Source organism: Chrysemys picta, chromosome 4 (assembly GCF_011386835.1).
Source record: "Chrysemys picta bellii isolate R12L10 chromosome 4, ASM1138683v2, whole genome shotgun sequence".
In the NCBI taxonomy this organism is placed as follows: domain Eukaryota; kingdom Metazoa; phylum Chordata; order Testudines; family Emydidae; genus Chrysemys; species Chrysemys picta.
The window spans coordinates 80,657,379-80,677,552 of NC_088794.1; the positions used below are offsets into that span (position 1 = coordinate 80,657,379).

The following is a 20,174-nucleotide window of genomic DNA, read 5'->3' on the forward strand; positions in this document are numbered from 1 at the left end:
ATAAGTTACAGTAACTACTTGCTTAATGTTGTAGTTATGTTCCTGAAAAATGTGACTTTAAGCGAAACTATGTTAAGCGAATCCAATTTCCCCATAAGAATTAATGTAAGGGGGGGGGGGAGAGTTAGGTTCCAGGGAAATTTTTTTCACCAGACAAAACACACTCACACTCTCTCTCTCTCTGTCTCTCTCTCTCTAAGTTTTAAACAAACAATTTAATACTGTACACCGCGATGATGATTGTGAAGCTTGGTTGAGGTGGTGGAGTCAGAGGGTGGAAGAGGGTGGAATATTTCCCAGGGAATGCCTTACTGCTAAATGATGAACTAGCTTTTGGCTGAGCCGTCAAGGGTTAACCCATTGTTGTTAATGTAGCCTCACACTCTACAAGACCGCACAAATGGAGGGAGGGGAGACAGCATGGCAGACAGAGACACACACCCTGTGTGAGCGAGAGAGAGAGAGAGAGAGATGCACATTGCTCCTTTAAGTACACTGACCCCACTCTAAGTAAACTGCCTTGTTAAATAGATCATCAAGTTGAGACAGCAACTGCTCCCAGGAAGCTCCCTCCATCCTGAGCCCTGTCCTGTCATCCCCCCACCATGGAGATGGGGTAAATGGGGTGCAGGAGCAGGGGGAAAGGGGGACACCCTGACATTAGCGCCCCACCTCCCCCACACAGCAAGCAGGAGGCTCCCAGGAGCAGCTCCAAGGCAGAGGTCAGGAGCAGCACATGGCAGTGGGGGAGGGACAGCTGAACTGCCAGGCAATTGCTAGCCTGCTGGGCGGCTGCCGCACAGGGAACTTTGTGGAGCGGGGAGCTGACGGAGGGCTGCTGGTCCACCCTGGTTCCAAGCTCCCACCAGCTAGCTGCAATGAGCTGCTCTTCCTGCAAGCAATGGACAAAGCAGGCAGCTGCCAAACGACATTATAAGGGAGCATTGCACAACTTTAAACCAGCATGTTCCCTAACTGATCAGCAATAAAACAATGTTAACCGGGATGACTCTAAGTGAGGAGTTACTGTATAAATCAAACACCCACAACCTTTTGTGAGGGGTTAGAATACTTGAGGGGAAAAATCAAGCTGAGGATGGGACGCAGTCTTAATAAGAATCAAAATCTAATAGTGAATTCTTTCTCTCTCAATGTTTCTCCTCAGACTCTCTATGGCCAAAGATTCGGGTTCCACTGAAGGTTGTGAAGACCACAGAAAACAAGCTTAGTAACCGCTTCTTCCCCTATGATGAGATTGAAACGGAGGCCGTCTTGGCCATTGATGATGATATCATCATGTTGACCTCTGATGAACTGCAGTTTGGTTATGAGGTAAGAGGATGTTTTTTTCCTCACTGTGTTATGCTATTTGCCTAACACTGTGTGTATATATAAGTATCGCATGGGGAAGAGGGCCAGATGATCAGCTGGTATAAGTCGTCATAGCTCCATTGACTTCAGTAAATCAGTGCCAATTTACACCCGCTGACAATCTGGCCTAAAAAAGGTTGGGGGCTCATAACTTTTTGAAAAGCCTTTTAGCTATAGGAAAATTCTTAGCCAACAGTAAATACCTTGTAAATGGCCTGTCAGTGCCATGAGTCTCCAGAAAATTCTGTATACTTTAAACAAAAGAAATCCCTGCTAGGTGGGAATGGAGTCTATGGCTCTTCAATTTCAGTAACTTCTATTGGCATGACAAGTCACAGAGGTTTTGCCAAAGTTAATACCTCAAGTCTGTTTCTATGGGAGAGATTCACAGTAAATAAGGTTCACATGTGTCCATTCTGTATTATTGCTTATCTTGGATTTGGTGGGTCCAGCTGTGACAATTTGTTCTGTGACCAATAGAAATATTGTTGCATTGCTCTAGAATATTTTTAGCAGCTAAGCACCTTCAAATAAATGAATGATTCTCAGTAAGCATAACACCTGAGCTATTCTAACAAATGGGAATCAAATGTGACTGAAAGTTTTCTGTTTACTGGTCTCTTAGATCAGTAGCTAGCAGTTGCTCCACTTGATAGTACTTTATCTACACCTCCTTTTTGTATGAAGTAGTGGACAAGCAAGGTCCAGAGGTTAAGTATTAAGAACAGGAAAGGCCTCCTGAGGGGAAAGTGTTTAGCACTAGGTGCGGCACAACAAAAAAGGAGGTTGATATGGGCTGTCAAGTGGGAGATGCACAAGACACATGGTGAAGGCAGTGAGGACGCAGTGGCTGCTGTTACAGTGATGGTATCAACAAATAGAAAAATAGAGTCCAAATCAATTAGCCATGGCATTAGAAGGAAGGTGAAATTTTCAAACCTGTACCTGAGTCATCTGTCAAAATGACCACACATTTAAAGGGAAGTAGTCAGTTTCACTTGCTTCTGAAATTTAGGTTTTAAAGAAGGGGGTTGAAATTTCTCTTATGGTATTTTTCTCCTTCCTTTTTTATATTTGGGTATATGACACAGTATATACAATCTGACATTACTATAACACCTGTGTAAAAACAACAATGCTCTGTGTTGTGGAAATAGAAGCCTTTTTTCCAAAACTAGTATTAGTAGAAATATTGGGTGAATTTAAATTTTCTTTTAAAACCAAGTCAGGAGAGGGTGGGTTTTTGTTGTTTGTATGTATGTATGTATGTATTATTTACACTTTGCTGGAGAATGGGAAGTTCAAACAGAATGACACTGGGCTTAATGCGTGAGAGCTGGACCGTGACACCGAGGAGTTAATTTCATTGCCCAGAGTGAAATAACAAAATCGAACAGCATAAAATACTGGAAAGTAAAATAAATGTTGCAATCTGTTGGCTGTTACTAATCTAACCTGCTGACATAGGCTTTTGTCAAGATGTATAACTTTAGTATCCCTGTAATGTGAATCCTCCCCAAGTGAGAGAAACTTTTAGCCAATTACCAGTTTTTGGATTCAAGAAGTTATTTGTGGAAACGTAGGTATGTTGACTTAAACAATAACAATTTTTTTAAAGTAGTGGAGACAGAGTGCCACATGTCTTCACAGGGAAATATGTCCCTTGGGAGTGTAACAATTACATGTTAGTATGTGAGACATGAAAGGAGAACTAAAAGAAGACAATTGTGGGAAGGGTTCTTTATGGCCATGTTGGTCTATACTGCGTTTTCCCCTTGATATTTCCCCCATTGCTAATGACAGTTCATCTCCGTCATTGGAAAGTCTGCTGCCCTGAGCATTTTAAACACTGTACTGCATAGAACTGTTCTGAAAAGGGTTAGATAGCAAAATGGTGATATCATTGGCAGCCAGCAGAGCCTTGTCTTTATTAGTGCTTCTACTCTTGCTACCAGCTGTGGGGCTGAACTGGTGGTAGTAATGGTGGAAAGTTTTAGAGGAGAAAAATGTCATGTTAACAGAGCTTCTGACTGGCGTGCGGTGTAAACACTGCCTCCGTTACCAGTTTAATTCTCATGTCACCATAAGTCTGGCTCAAACTGAAACAAAAATAAATACAAGAAAACCTAAAAAGTTTCCTAAGTAGTTCCAAAATGAACCTTCATTACTGGTGGTGCAAAGCTCTGAGGGCTTCTGTTTAAAGACTCTAACTGAAGGTCACTACTGCAGGTGATCTTAGGTTGTATTTCAGCAAGAAATCATGAGAATCAAAAATAAGGAGTGTGCATATCCACAGAAGTAATACTTTACACTAACAAAGCACTTCACAGGTGTTAAGTCTCTTATGCCCCCATGTTAGGAGATTAGTATCCTCATAGGGAAAATTGTGGCAAAAAGTAGTGTAAGTGACTTCCTCAAGTTTACAGTTACTAAGTATCAGGAATTTAAATCAGGTACTCATGACTCCCCATCTGCTCTAACCATTAGACCATGTTATCCAGTCCAGGGCTTGTCTGCATGGAGACTTAGTGAATGGCAAGCCAGTGTGTAACTGTATAGCACACTAGGCTGTTGTGTGCTTAGTTGCCATGTTTGAAACAGCAGTATGTCCAAGGATACTAGGGAACTTCTAGCACACAGTAGGTGACTTAGTGTTCGGCAGGCTAGTGTACTGTAGATTTACACCCTGGCTTGTTGCACAGTAATTCTGCATGTAGAGAAACCCTTATTTGCCTGCTGTGGGCCAGATGCTTGGATTGCAGGACTGCCTGAGTAACAGCTTGCATGGGTGAATTTAGCTGTTTGGATACAGCATTACTTTGTCTGGGAGACATATTTTGCAGTCCCCTAGTTTAACTGTAAAACCATTCTAGTTTAATACATTGCCATGTAGATAGAATAGTAAAATACCTTATCAAACATGTAACTGAAGCAAACCCAAGGCTAGTTTGAATCAATATATTTTTAGATTACTAGTTTTTTTGTTTTTTTGAAATACATACAAAATCATACTTTTTGAATCATACAAAAGTATGGCAACTTATTTTACTTATACAATTTTCCCTCTTAAGGCCACGGGTAATACAGTTCCTGCTCTCCAGCCCAGAAATCAGGGACTGCAGATTGATCTTCTCTGGCCCTGAGTGTCTTTGACTTGCTTGACAGGCCTGAACTGGCTACCAGATGTTTAAATTGTCCTCAGCCTGTGATAATTTATTTATCTGTTTATGTATTTTACCAGGAAAGTATCTCTTGAGTTCTTGACTCATTTGCAGGGGAATCCAGAGGGAATAGTAGCAGCATATAATGTTACAAGAAAGTTTTCTTTTAAAAGTAGGTCTGCTTCAGTCACAAGAAGCATTTGGAAACGTGACATTTAGGTACTTTCTTCGCTTCTCCCCTCATCCTTGAGACTCTGTTTTTAAACATATGGCAAAACCCCTCTGTCACACAGATTTATGTGGATGTATAGGATCTTTAACAAAAATAAAAATAAAACTCAAAACAAACCCCCCACAACTTTGATCTCCATACAATTTCAGCCATAAAAAATTATAGTAACACTCAGTGTCAGATATTTTTTACTTGTTAAAAGTGAACTTTTACAGTTCAGTGATTTATTACATAATGTAAAAACTATAGGAGCAAGCTGCTCCTGTCTGCTGCTGTTATAAGGAGGTGCAGGAATACCTAAAATATTGTAAATTGAAATAGGATCACTGTAGAAACCGGTGACAAAATTTCACCAAAGTAGAGGCACTGACAAACTAAAGTGCTAAACAGAACGAGACAACTTTTCTAAACATTCATTAGCCTCTGCTATTTTCATTTCAAGGCAGATTATTAAAAAAGTCAAGAAACTAAATATATTCAGATCATCATCATTTAAAAAAAAATTGAGGGAAATCCATTGTTTTTTTTTCTTTTGAGCAAGGAACTTGGAGCCTGCTCTTTAGGATACAATTGGGTGGTTGTGTGGTCTCAAGGCAAATTGCTTCACCTTTCTGTATCTCAGTTTGTCCATCTGTAAAAAAGGGATAATAGTTTCCAAACATGGATTTTGGGAGGACTTATTAATAACTATATAGCACTTTACAACTTCAAGTACTGTATAACCATTGAATACTAAAATAATAAGAAAAAAATACCGTAAAATGGAATTATTTTATTCCCTCCAAGCTATTTTTGCTCTGAAGTTTTTTCAGATTGCATTTTCTCTGTATGTATCTAGGAAAAAGAGTTGGCCACAGTTGGTTGGAATTGTAAACATATTGCCTGCTTCTGTTAGATGGTCTTCTTGCCTTGCCCCAACGTTCACTTTGAAGGTCTTAATTTTTCTGCCGTACTTCAAAAGTAAAAAATCATGGCCTGATCACTGATGAATTTATTATACCCATTACATCCATATTAATCAAAAAGTGATCTTAATTAAAGTTTTGGATAGCCCCATTAAAAGGGTTCTTCTGAGTACAGTCTTTCTCCCCTTCAAAGCAGGAATAATGTAACCATTTGCTTTCTAAAGGAGATCTGTATGTTGTGTTAGTTTGGAACCTACATGCCACCTCGTGGGACTTCTCTAAACTGACTCTGCTGGATCCATAACATTCACAGAGATTTTGTTGCGGTTAAAATTTTTTTTGCAAATTGGAATCATGGAAAGCATCCATTGTCTTTCTCTGGGATTCTTATTTATGTTGTTTAACAGCAACGCTAGCAAGAAAAGCCTGCCCGTGGAGTGAGAGAAAGATACAGATCCCTGATTTATTGCATTTTCCTTAACGCACATAGGATAGTAACAGCATTTCACTTTTATAGGACTGTACTTTATCTTGCCTTCTTCTGGAACTACTTTATTCTTTCTGCTACTGGTTCTAAAATAGATCAGAAAACTCTTAATGTGGTGCATCCATTGCTGATATCTTTCTTACAATAGCAGCTTTCATCCATTGTGCTCTACAAGAAGAAATCACTCAAGTCACCTCTGGAATGGACTGTGGCAGCTGTTTCCTTACTGCACAGCAAGACTACACAATAGTTTTGGGCCAAGAAGTAAAGCACACTGGATCTAAGTGAAACTACAGAGGGCACTTTAGCTAGACATAATATAAACACTCATTTTGGAATCAGGCTTGGACACTTGGATTAATATCCTGTTCTTGTGTAGAACACCCTAAGATCTTTAATAAGCCCAGATTGTCAGAACTTCTGTTTGAAATCTCATCTGCAAACTATCCTGATGCCAAAGAAAGATAGGAAAGAGGCTAATATGGCTCCATTGGGGCTCTTTATTCAGCTGAAAATCAAACAGGAATCCTACAAAAAGTGGAAACATGGACAGATTGCTAAAGAGGAGTACAAAAGAATAGCACAAGCATCTAGCAGACAAAATCAGAAAGAGTAAAGCACAATATGAGTTACAACTAGCAAGAGACATAAAAGGCAATAAGAAGAGGGTCTATAAATATATTAGGAGCAAGAGAAAAATGAAGGCTAGTGCAAGTCTTCTACTTAGCAGGGAAGAAGAGCTAATAATGCATAACATCAAGAAAGCTGAGGTGTTTAATGCCTCTTTTGCTTCAGTTATCACTAAAAAGGTTAATGGTGACCAGAGAGTTAACAGTTAATATTAACAACAAGGGGGAAGGAACAGATTAAAGAATATTTAGATAAGTTATAATAATATATGGAGATATACTGATCTCATAGAACTGGAAGGGACCCCGAAAGGTCATCGAGTCCAGCCCCCTGCCTTCACTAGCAGGACCAAGTACTGATTTTGCCCCAGATCCCGAAGTGGCCCCCTCAAGCTTTGAACACTCAACCCTGGGTCTAGCAGGCCAATGCTCAAACCACTGAACTATCTCAAAATGTATTTGAGTCACCCGGGCCTGATTAAATTCATCCTACGGTACTTAAGGAACTAGCTGAAGCAATCTGAACTATTAGCAATGATCTTTGAGAACTCAGGTCCCAGAAGATTGAAGAAGGGCAGATTTTGTAGCTGTCTTGAAAAAGGGGGAACCAAGAGGACACAGGGAATTATAGACCAATCGGACAAACTTCAATAGTGGGAAAAATACTGGAGCAAATTATTAAACAATCAGATTGTAAGCACCTAAAGAATAATAGAGTATAAGGAATAGCCAACATGGATTTGTCAAGAACAAATCATGCCACACCAGCATCCTCCTCTGACAGGGTTACTGGCCTAGTGCAGAGGGGGAGACTGTAGGTGTGATGCATCTTGATTTTGTAAGGCTTTTAATATAGTCCTACCTAACATTCTCATAAGCAAACCATGAAAATGTAGTCTAGATGAATTTACTAGGGTGGGAGCACAATTGGATGAAGGACCATACTCAGAGTAGTTGTTAATGGTTTGAAGTCAAACTAGGAATGTATCTATTGTGTCCCATTGGGGTCAATCCTGGGTCCAGTGCTATTCACTGTTCTCATTAATGACTTGGTTAATGGAATAGAGAGTATTCTTATAACATTTGTGGATGACAGCAATCTGGGAGTAGTTGCAAACACTTTGGAGAACAGGAGTTGAATTCAAAATGACCTTGACAAATTGGAGATTCAGTAAAGACAAGGGAAAAGTACTATGCTTAGGAAGAAAAAAAATCAAATGCACAACTGCAAAGTGGGAAATAACTGGTAGGCAGTAGTATTGCTGGGGGTAACAGTGGATCACGAATGAGAGTCAGCAATGTGACATAGTTGTGGAAAAAAAGCTAATATTCTGGGATATTTTAAAAGGAATTTCATATCTAAGATGTGGGACATAATTGTCCCACTCTACTCAGCACTGGCAAGGCCTCAGCTGGAATCCTTTGTCCAGTTCCAGATGCCACTCTTAAGGGAAAACGTAGACCAATTGGAGAGAGTCCAGAGGAGAGCAACAAAAAAGATAAAAGGTTTAGAAAACTTGACCTATGAGGAATGGTTAAAAAAAATCTGGGCATGTTTAGTCTTCAGGAAAGGAGACTGAGCAGGGACCTGATAACATTTCAAATATGTTAAGGGCTTTTATGAAGAGGACAGTGATCAGTTGTTCACGTCCACTGAAGGTAGGACAAAAAGTAAGTGGCTTAATCTGCAGCGAGGAAGATTTAGGTTTACTAGGAAAATCTTTCTAATTATAAGGATAGTTAAGCAGTGGGCTAGCCTTCCAAAGGAGGTTGTGGAATCCCCTCATTGAAGGTTTTTAAGAACAGGTTGGATAAATTCCTGTCAGGGATGGTTTAGGTCAGCAGTTCTCAAACTTCATTGCGCCGCCACTTCCTTCTAACAAAAAAAAAAATAGTACATGACCCCAGGAGGGAGACCGAAGCCTAAGCCCACCTGAGCCCTGCCATGCCAGGCCGGGCTGGGGGGACAAAGCCAGAGTCCCACAGCCCCATGCTCAGGGGCCAAAGCCGAAGCCCAAGGGCTACCACCCCAGGTGGTGGGACTCGGGCTTGGCTTCAGCCCTGGGTCCCAGCAAGTCTAACGCCAGCCCTGGTGACCCCATTAAAACGGGGTTGCGACCCAATTTGGGGTCCCAACCCACAGTTTGAAAACCATTGGTCTAGGTGGACTTGGTCCTACTGTAGCTCAGTGGGCTGGATGATCTCTCAAGGACCCCTCCAGCCCTACATTTCTGTGATTTTATGAAAGATGGCATGTCTAAAAGCATTCATACTCTATCATGCTGAAGCATTGGAACAGTGCTGACTAGTGAGATGAGTACTCCCTAGCAGATTGATACATGGCAGCTATCTGGAGTCCTTCCAAGAACAGCCATCGAATGAACTACTGATGAACATTAGAAAAACAACATTTCTATTGAGATCACTAGCAGTAGTTTTAAAAGCAATCTTTGTTTAAAACAACTGGGTTATATATTTTAGCTGCTGCAAGCTGTCAGTTTCCAGAGGCCAGAAGGCTAGTGGTGCGTCCTGCATTGGTGCTTTTAGAAGACTGTAAGCCACCATCCATAAAACCTAGTTTTTACTTTGTCAAGTGGGACTTTAGCAAATCTTTCACTGAAGGAGCAGCAAAGCTAAAAGGAATATGAAGCAACCTTTCCTGTGCTACAAGGGCACTGCAGTCCCTTGGGAAGCAGTAGTTGAGTTTAATCCTTCCTTCAGCTGCCTTCAATATGCATGTCATTCTTTGTACAGGAGTTCTTAGCTCTGTGTGTGTTACAAATCTGTTGTGTTCTCTCAGATCCTTTGCTGAGCCTCAATAGCTTATGTTGTGGTGCAGTTCAACAGTTGGGGAACTGGTATTTTAATAGTAGGGTTTTTTAAATTTCAATTGTAATAATTAAAAATATAAGTCCTAGGAAAGGTGCAGTGGGACTCTGGAGGGAAAGTGTGAGCTATATACTTGTTCTGCTGTGCGTGAATATTTTGAAGCTATGTTATAAAGAAGCAGTGTAATGTAATTTAAGCCTTCGTTGGGTTCTTTGACAGTCATATAGTTCCTTATCAGCTGATGACACCCAGTTACGACAAAAACTTGAGTGCCTCGTCTCTCTTGAGAGCTATAAAGCTCCCAAAGACATTTTTTGCCTGCAGTAGCCTTCCAATAGAGAGATCTCTTACGTAATTACTTAGATACTACTGAGATCATGCCCTGTAATTACTAGGAAAGGTGGTCTTACGGTTAAGGTACTGGTCAGAGTCAGAAGATCTGATTTTCTTTCCTGATTTCTGTGTGATTTTTGGCAAGTTTTCTTATCTGTAAAATAGGGTTGTTAATCTTCCTCCTAGGGGGAATTCCAAAACTATAATAATTGACATTTGTAAAATGTGTGGAGATCTTTGAATGGAAAGGGATATAGAAATGTAAAGTAGTAGTAATGTACCTACAGTAGAAGTCTATAAGTGACAGATCAAGAACTAGTACTGACTGTTTTATCTTACTTGTATTTCCCAAATACTTTAGTAGAGTTTTTACAGTCCAAGTCATGTAGTTAAAAGGCACTGACATGTACGAGGTGCCCTGACTAAGGGAATTTCAGAGAAATTGCACAATGTGGCTTTCAGTGAAATAGAACTCTTGATAACCCTTTTGCTGTGAATCCAGCTTTATGGATGAATGAAGATAGAATGCTTATGGAATGAAGATGAAGCAGTTAAAGGGAATTCCTTGTTGACATGTAGAAAGAGTGAAACTTGGACACGAATGGTTTAGTTTGCATGTGCACCCCACCAATCTGAATCAGAAACGTTTGTGGCCCTACACTATATTTTAAGATTTAATAGTTACCCACCATATCCAAGTGGGTCTGACACTCCCTGGGATAAAATATTGCTATAAAGTTAAAATTAGTAGCATAAAATAAATGTTACCATCGTTACTGGCAAATAGAAAATCCCATATATTTCGTTAGTATTTGCTCCTAGTAAATAATTTGAACACTGTATCCGTTTTCCCCTCCTGGGAAATTGACTGTTGTTTAATGTGGCCAGCATTGTGTAGAATGGGGGCTGCATTAATGATGCCCTGTCCCTGTTCTTGCCCACTTGTGTTTGATCCTGTAGTCAGCTGCAGAGTAATGTATGAAGTGACAAGGATGGTATCTTGATTGTATCCAGCTGCCTGGAACAAGTCAAGGGCAAAGATGCCTGTCATGTAGCAATAGCTTCACCAAAGTACCCATTAAAGAATATAAAGAAATATAACATGTAGCTTTTGAAAATGTCCCTGTTAAAGGAAAGGGGCGTATTAAATCCAAAGTCACCCCTGAAAGCAGATTAGGTTGTAGCCATAACCACCATGTATAAAGTTTCATTTTAACCATGCTTGGCTCTTAAACAATGTTAACTCTTTTTGAGCAGAACAGTTGTGTTCCCTTTAACAGGAAAATTGGTGCTGTTTTCCTGTCTTCTTGCATTAATTAAAGAGCCACATCCACACTTGGAAATGTCGGGTTCTTTTAAAACAAACTCAAAATAAAACAATTACTTACGTGTATTTCTTTCCCAGACATTCATTATTTCAGAATTCCTTGTTTCCCAATAGAAGCTTCTTCCGGCACTGTGAATTTTAATGTCACAAATGCTCACATTAGAGTCACAGAATGAACTGAGTAGCAGCAGTTTGAAAGATGAAGCTGTTAGGATCATTTAAGGAAGCACGTGGGAGCTTGGAGGAAATGAAGGGGCAGAAATAGGTTGAGTCAGGGGAAGCTTCCTAATGGAGAAATTTGTTAGTTTGTGTTATAATTTTCTAAGGGAAATGATAGAAGCCTCTTGGGCCATTTAAAATTAGACTGGAGAAAGCAGTAGAAAATAAAGAACAATCCTTCAATGGCCCGAGAGAAAGAACCCTAATAGGTTGGAACCCAGTAGGTTTTTCCCATCCCTAGCTTTTGAATTTAACACCTAACTCAGAGAATTTGCAGTGGTGGGAACATGTGTAAAAAATGTAAGTTAAATAGCTACACTCTTGTTCAGAGCTATAAAAACTCATCAAAAGATTTTTGTTTACTAAGCAAGATGAACTGTACAAAGTGTGAGGACTGAACAGCTATTACACAACAAAAATGTCCATAAATGTACAATGCATTCTTCCAAGCTCTAAATGCTAGGCTGCCTCACCTGCTTGAGTATTTTTCCCTATGGGAGTTGGTGAAGTGGTCCAGGGAACACCTATAATTGTAACTTCTCTAAGTAGCTTCCCTGAATCATCTCAATTGAGTTAGCTCACTGTTTGTGCCACTGCTGGCTTTAACACCTCTGTTACTCTCTGCAGGTTTGGCGGGAGTTTCCTGACAGGCTGGTTGGGTATCCAGGTCGCCTGCATCTGTGGGACCATGAGATGAACAAATGGAAGTATGAATCAGAGTGGACCAATGAAGTCTCCATGGTGCTTACTGGAGCAGCTTTTTATCACAAGGTAGCACTGATTTCCAAGATAATTAGGAAGTTTGTGGACCATGCAGTGTCCTATAAGATGATATAATATTTCATGTCAGACTAACATTTCTGATCGTTTTTCATTTGAGAATTCAAGTCTTAGTTTTATTGTGCTGCCTTTTTGGTCATTTACTATAGATGGCATCGCAAAACTTTTAAAAGCGGTGTAATATTGATGGCACAGGAAGGTACTGTGTGAATGGTGTGTGGGGGGGGGGGTTAAATAGGAAAAAAATGAAAAATCAATGTATTTTTTATATTATGATAGCACCCACATTGAGCTAGGTACTGTACAAATATATAGGAAGATGTGGTCCCTGCCCTGAAGAGCTTGCAATTTAATATACAACTTTTGGGAAACTCCCGACTTATACATGAACTTTCAAAGGTCTTTCTCAACCTCCAACCCACTCTTGCAAGCTTACCCTAATTATGGCAATGCAATTGTGTTTAAAAATATGGTCCTTTATTTACAAAGAGATGCTCCTCTACTTGGGCATCTAAATAAAGTGGCCAGATTTTCAGAAGGGCTCAGCAGCTTCCACTGAGAATAAACTGGGCCTATTTGAAAATCTGGCTCTAATGTTTGATCCCTTTCTGTCTTTTGTCAGTGATGGCTTCTATACACCTTTTTGTGGAGGCACAAAATATTACCTGATGCATTCTTAGAAATGTGAGAAGGTTCAGGCACCCTAAGAGCGAGCAAGGTGCATGGAGGTGTAGAAGAGACTCCAACAATACACCATATTAAATATTTAAAAGGATGGGGTGTGTTTTTGTCCACATCTGTAGCTCTGTTGTTTGGGGTTCATTTTGTGAGTCTATGGTTACAGTTTCTAGAGCAATCCAAAAACCAGTTGAATATATCCTAAAGCTATATTCTCCAGCTCTTGCTATAGAAACAACTATTCTGTCTAGAACTATTTTGGTGAACTTATAGAAAAACACAATTAAATAGTAAAAGTTTGTGGGACGTGTTATTGCACAGTGAATATAGGATTGCAATTAAAGTTTTAAAAGAAGAAAGCAAATGCAGAAATATTTCCTTTTTCTACACATGGCGTGGCAAAGAAGGCCTAGTTGTTAGGCACACAAAGATGGCTCTCTATTTGTGCATAGCAAGCTAAAGCTGTGACTGGCTAAAAGGAAGCAGCAACTCTTTCACTTTTAAGGTGGAATGTCACAAATGCAGCTCCAACCACTAGACTGTGAGGAGCAGGGTTTGCTCACATTCCATTCCTTAGTTGTCTACTATTCCCAATAACTGGAATATTTTGCAGGGAGACAGTCACTGTAATTGTATTTTAAAGTTGCATTCTCCTTTCTCCCCTCTCCCTCGCCTTTCTATCCTGCAGTATTTTAACTACCTTTACACCTACAAAATGCCTGGAGACATCAAGAACTGGGTGGACGCCCACATGAATTGTGAAGATATCGCCATGAATTTTCTAGTGGCAAATGTTACTGGCAAAGCGGTTATTAAGGTCTGATTTTCAGCAACTTTTATCTGATGTATCTCTCAAATGCAAACATGTCACAAATTGATATGTAAGTTTAGTTTAGTGGGTTTTGAATATCCTCTTTTATCTGCTTTCTTCCTCTTTTACCTCTGGAATGGTTCTGTTTCCCTTCCACAGTAGGAATAGCCCAGTTCATTGAGACTAGCATGCCAATTGGGAACACAGGATTGACTATTGATCATTGTGGCTGCCTACACAGAGAGGATAGGTTAAATTATAAAAAAAAAAATATTTTTTGAGACTGCCAGGGGGGAAAAATCTCCAACTATCCTGGCCCTGTGTATTGTGACTGGCAACAGCTGATTTATAGGAATGTTAATTGCAAGAATGTTAATTGCAAGATCAGTTTTAAATGAACTTTTTATCCCTGAATTAATTTCCTGACATATTTCGACATGTTTTCAGGTCTGGACATTCACTCTGTACATTCATTTCAAAGTGTGTCAACTTGGAATGAGATTTAGAGGCTGCCAGGCATTACTTCAATTAGCAAGGTCCGCTTTCCCGCCTGTCTATCATCATTTACCGGGACTGGTGGCTGTGTTTCCTAGAAAAGTCTTTAGAAGATAAAGTGTGTGTTTTTTCTGAAAAAGTTTTTGAGCTGTACAAAGGCACTGTAGAGTAATTTGGCACCTCAATGCAATTGGGAAAGTCTTGCAGAGTTTGCCAGTCAGCTATTAACTCAAGTGAGCAAAAGAGCGTCTGTTGGATTAAGGTTACGGTGAAGTATGGGAAGCTATATTTCATCACTGTTATGGCTGCAAGAACAAATGGTGTTTATACAGGGACCTTGGCAGTGAGAAAACAGTCATTAAACAGGAATTAAGGAGCTTGTCATCGCCACTTCTTTTCAGTTACAGAAGGCAAAACCCCTCCAAACCATTTTTATTGGGCCCCTGTGAATTTTGCAGTTAGCCGGGCCAGATGGAGCTGAATGGGGGAATGGCATGGCTTTTTTTAGTTTCGAGAGTGCTCGACTTACACTGCAGGCATGTTCAGAGGCATTGCTATACTTTCCAACCAAGGGGATTAATATCCCGTCTGTCGATGACGTCTGTCGTGCCTTTGTGCAGGTGACCCCACGAAAGAAGTTTAAATGTCCAGAGTGCACAGCCATAGATGGATTGTCGCTGGACCAGACACACATGGTGGAAAGGTGAGTGGGCCTCCTTTCATTGCTGAGGGTGCCTCACTGTGACTCCCAGGGCCAGTTTCTGGGTCTCGCTGAAATTAGGACTAAAAGTGCACACTGTCCATATTGCTGAACTCTGAAATTGCTGTCTAAATCTGGTCTACCCACGTATGGGGTCATTCCTACAATGGGTAATGGGGCGCACTGCACATGATCTGTAGTGACAAGTAATCTGCTTAAAGGAAAAGTTTTGAAAGGGCACCCAGTTCAACAGCTCGGTTGTAAAACACATAGATTGTATGAAATTTAGGTTGCCAACAATATTTTTTATACAAATTTTTCAATTTATAATGGAAATTTAAATGTAATGAAAGTTCAAATATTTTTAAAAACACAGGAAGTTGATAAACTGTCAGAGAGCAATTGGCCAACAAGGATAAAAATGACTGATAAAGGGAAAGTGTTATTGATGCTATAATAACTGATGTTTATACAGTCTCTTTCCTCCAAAGATCCCAAAGCCCACTTCTCCTGCTGAAGTGCAGTCACCTGTGTGGTTGAACATGGCAGCTATTTAACAGTGGTTGCAACATTATATGACAGAGAAATATTTTTGAAAGGTGATCTGTGTTTGGAGAGGCAGTTTTGTAAAGGGTTTAGAGGAAAATATTGGGAATCAGAAGACATCTGAGTTCTGTTCTGCACTCTGCAGTTGACTAGTTTTGTAACTTTGGGAAAGCCACTAAAGCTCTCTGTGCCTCAGCTTCTCAACAGGGAAAATATTTACTTACCTTTTGTAAAGTGCTTTGAGATGCTTGTATATAAAGGGCTATCTGAGAATAAAATATTACTTCTTAATTATTTGTTTGGAATTTAGCCAGAATCCCAGAACTGACACACCTTCATACCTCAAGCATGTCCACATGAGCTCTTTAGTCTGTTGTCTCCTCTGCAGGCCTCATGGCTATAGTCTGCTGAGTGGTTAGTATATATAATCCTTCCTTCCTTCCACGATCAGTTATACTGCTGCATATTTTATGTTCAGACTACTTTTTATCAGTCATTCTCACTTTATCAAGTGCACGGAATAATGCATTTGGTCACAAACACATCTGGAGAAAAATAATCTGAAATGCACACATGCCTCCCCTTCATGGGAGGAAGAAACAATGGAAACAATAATGCCGCGGGAGATCTACACTAGTGATGATAGTAAACAACAAATTAGACATGTGTTTGTGGCTGATAGGGCAGTAAAATAGGCCAATGCAAGTCTTAGCTGTAGTGGCATCAAGTCATGAAACAGGAAGGAAATTGTCTAGCTGTAGATATTTTGAATGCACTTATCACCATAACATCTACAGACCCTCTCCACATTACACTGATGAGACTGCACCTGGAACACTGCATTCATTTGTGTGCTGTTCATTACTAGAAAGATATTGACATATTGAAGTGAGTTCAGTGAATAGCTGCAAAAGTGGTTAGTAGGCTGGAAGGATTGATTTATGACACGAGATTAAAAGAGCTAAGTATATACAGTGTTGCTAAATGACGACTAAATGGAGCTATAACAGTCTTCGGGTACCAAAGAGTGTAAATACCAAGGACAGAGATGAGTTATTCACAGTGCTACAAGAATATATTACTCTAGAAGGGATTACATTAAGAAAAGGAAAAAGTCAGATGAAAATCAGGAAGTACTTCCTAACAGTGAGATCTGTTATTGTATAGAATAATTTCTCAAGGAAGGAGTATGGAAGCCTTGTGAAATTTAAATGTAAACTGGATGAAGCACTAGAAAATATAGTGTAGGGAACAATCCTGTATTGGCTGAAGAATGGACTACGTGGATTTAGTAGTTCTTTCCTATTATCGTTGTTGTTTGTATTGCAGTAATACCTAGGAGTTTGTTATGGGCCAGGGCCCTATTACACTTAGGAAGGAAAAATCATATGCACCATTCCAAAATAGGGAATAACTGGGTAGGCAGTACTACTGCAGAAAAGAATCTAGGGGTTATGTTGGCTCATATTCAATTTGTGATCCACTAATGTGATGCAGTTGCGAAAAAGGCAAATACTATTCTGGGGTGTATTAATAGGAATGTAATATGTAAGCTGTGGTAGGTAATTATCCCGTTCTACTTGGCACTGGTGAGGCCTCAGCTGGGTACTGTGTCCAGTTTGGGGCATCACACTTTAAGAAAGATGTGGACAAATTGGGGAGAGTCCAGAGGAGAGCAACACAAATGAGGAAAGGTTAAAAAAACTGGGCATGTTTAGTCTTGAGAAAAGAAGACTGAGAGGGAACCTGATAAGTTTTCAAATGTATTAAGGGCTGTTATAAAGAGGACAGTGATTAATTGTTCTCTGTATCCACTGAATGTATGACAACAAATAACTAACTGGCTTAATCTGCAGCAAGGAAGATTTAGGTTGGATATTAGGAAAAACGTTGTAACTATAAAGATAGGTGAGCACTGGACTAGGCTTCCAGGTGAGATTGTGGAATCCCCATCATTGGAGGTTTTTAAGAACAGATTGGACAAACATCTGTCAGGGATGATGTTAGGTATACTTGGTCCTACCTCAGCTCAGGTGGCTGGATTAAATGTCCTCTCAGGTCTCTTCCAGTCTTGTATATCTGTGGTTCTATGCTAGTCCCTTTAAAACACACACAGCAAAAAGGCAGTCTCTGTCCCAAAGAACATTTTTCAGAGTAGCAGCCGTGTTAGTCTGTATCCGCAAAAAGAACAGTAGTACTTGTGGCACCTTAGAGACTAACAAATTTATTAGAGCATAAGCTTTCGTGGACTACAGCCCACTTCTTCGGATGCATATAGAATGGAACATATATTGAGGAGATATATATACACACATACAGAGAGCATAAACAGGTGGGAGTTGTCTTACCAACTCTGAGAGGCCAATTAAGTAAGAGAAAAAAAACTTTTGAAGTGATAATCAAGATAGCCCAGTACAGACAGTTTGATAAGAAGTGTGAGAATACTTACAAGGGGAGATAGAATCAATGTTTGTAATGGCTCACCCACTCCCAGTCCTTATTCAATCCAGAGTTGATTGTGTCTAGTTTGCATATCAATTCCAGCTCAGCAGTCTCTCGTTGGAATCTGTTTTTGAAGTTTTTCTGTTGTAATATAGCCACCCGCAGGTCTGTCACTGAATGACCAGACAGGTTAAAGTGTTCTCCCACTGGTTTTTGAGTATTTTGATTCCTGATGTCAGATTTGTGTCCATTAATTCTTTTGCGTAGAGACTGTCCGGTTTGGCCAATGTACATGGCAGAGGGGCATTGCTGGCACATGATGGCATATATCACATTGGTAGATGTGCAGGTGAATGAGCCCCTGATGGTATGGCTGATGTGATTAGGTCCTATGATGATGTCACTTGAATAGATATGTGGACAGAGTTGGCATCGGGGTTTGTTACAAGGATAGGTTCCTGGGTTAGTGGTTTTGTTCAGTGATGTGTGGTTGCTGGTGAGTATTTGCTTTAGGTTGGGGGGGTTGTCTGTAAGCGAGGACAGGTCTGTCTCCCAAGATCTGTGAGAGTAAAGGATCATCTTTCAGGATAGGTTGTAGATCTCTGATGATGCGCTGGAGAGGTTTTAGTTGGGGGCTGAAGGTGACAGCTAGTGGTGTTCTGTTATTTTCTTTGTTGGGCCTGTCTTGTAGGAGGTGACTTCTGGGTACTCGTCTGGCTCTGTCAATCTGTTTTTTCACTTGAGCAGGTGGGTATTGTAGTTTTAAGAATGCTTGATAGAGATCTTGTAGGTGCTTGTCTCTATCCGAGGGATTGGAGCAAATGCGGTTATATCTTAGAGCTTGGCTGTAGACAATGGATCGTGTGGTGTGTCCTGGATGGAAGCTGGAGGCATGTAGGTAAGTGTAGCGGTCAGTAGGTTTCCGGTATAGGGTGGTATTGATGTGACCATCGCTTATTAGCACAGTAGTGTCCAGGAAATGGACCGCTTGTGTGGATTGATCTAGGCTGAGGTTGATGGTGGGATGGAAATTATTGAAATCATGGTGAAATTCCTCAAGGGCTTCTTTTCCATGGGTCCAGATGATGAAGATGTCATCAATGTTGCGCAAGTAGAGTAGGGGCGTTAGGGGACGAGAGCTAAGGAAGCGTTGTTCTAAGTAACATTATAATTTTATAAAAAGGATATGTTTTCTATCATGTAACAATATTGGTGTCCCAAAAGTAAAATGTTACTAACTGTTTAGTGAGTATACTCTCAAACTGTGTTCTTCTCCACATTTAAGTTTCTACAAGTGGAGATAACTAAGCTGGAGAAAGTGTCAGAAAGTAATAGCAAATCAAACTTGTTTATAAAACTACTTGATTATCCAGCTAGAGGAATTTAGAAAGGAATGTAGCAACTACACCTTGAAGAAGAACTGCAGTGATACACAACTGGGATATAGTCATACTTGATTTTTATATTTTAAAGATTGCCCTTACTGTTTAGGTTGACCTGGCTTCAGCAGTATAAACCATTACTTGTTGTAAGAGTGTGAGCTGACATACCAATCAACTGCCAGGGTCCATGTAGTCCCATGTTCCTACTGTCTATTTGAAATTAGTGGGCGCTAGCTAAAAAACGTGCATTTTTTTTTTTATGGAATCCCATAAGCTGCCCATTTGTTTTAATGGGATAATAAACCACAGGATTCTCAGTGCAAGTTCCCATTAACTTCACAATGGATAGAACTCTGATTTGGTTTCAGGGCTTAGCATCCATATCTATAATTCATGCAGACACTAGTCAGATATGTCAACTGCCTTCTGTTATGTTAGGAGAGACTCTAAATGAGAGAGGTGCCCTTGACAACAAGAAACTTTGAAGAACAATTCTTATAGTTAACTATGTAATGTCCAGTGCCCAGAATGATGCCCTTGGGTATATGACAGTGTTCCATAACAGGTCCATCTGCAGTCCAGGGAATCAGTAGTCTGGTATGCAAAAGTTCTGACACACATTGGTCTTGACATAGGAGTTAGTACCAAGCCCAAATGACCGGGGATCAATCTATTGTTGTGAAATGGATGGTGTACAGGGCTAATAATGGTGGTACAGAGTTTTTCCTTTGGGGTTTCTTTTTCAAAACCAGCACAGTGACCCACAGATACCAGGTGATGGCTGTTTAGTGACATGTGAAAAGAATTGGTGATCTTCATCCTATTCCTGGAGGACAGATGATCACCC

General features: G+C 40.2%; 1 protein-coding gene across 9 annotated transcripts in view; it reads left to right on the forward strand.

The window, feature by feature from the left end:
• Positions 1 to 20,174, forward strand: part of EXT2 (exostosin glycosyltransferase 2) — a 103,259-nt gene that overhangs the window by 76,592 nt on the left and 6,493 nt on the right. For all 9 annotated transcript variants that reach the window (XM_008179788.4, XM_024100469.3, XM_008179792.4 and 6 more), the window contains 4 exons: positions 1,166 to 1,332; positions 12,121 to 12,264; positions 13,640 to 13,768; positions 14,878 to 14,960. In XM_008179788.4, the coding sequence (XP_008178010.2) occupies positions 1,166 to 1,332; positions 12,121 to 12,264; positions 13,640 to 13,768; positions 14,878 to 14,960 (523 nt within the window). The remainder of the gene's footprint in view (positions 1 to 1,165; positions 1,333 to 12,120; positions 12,265 to 13,639; positions 13,769 to 14,877; positions 14,961 to 20,174) is intronic.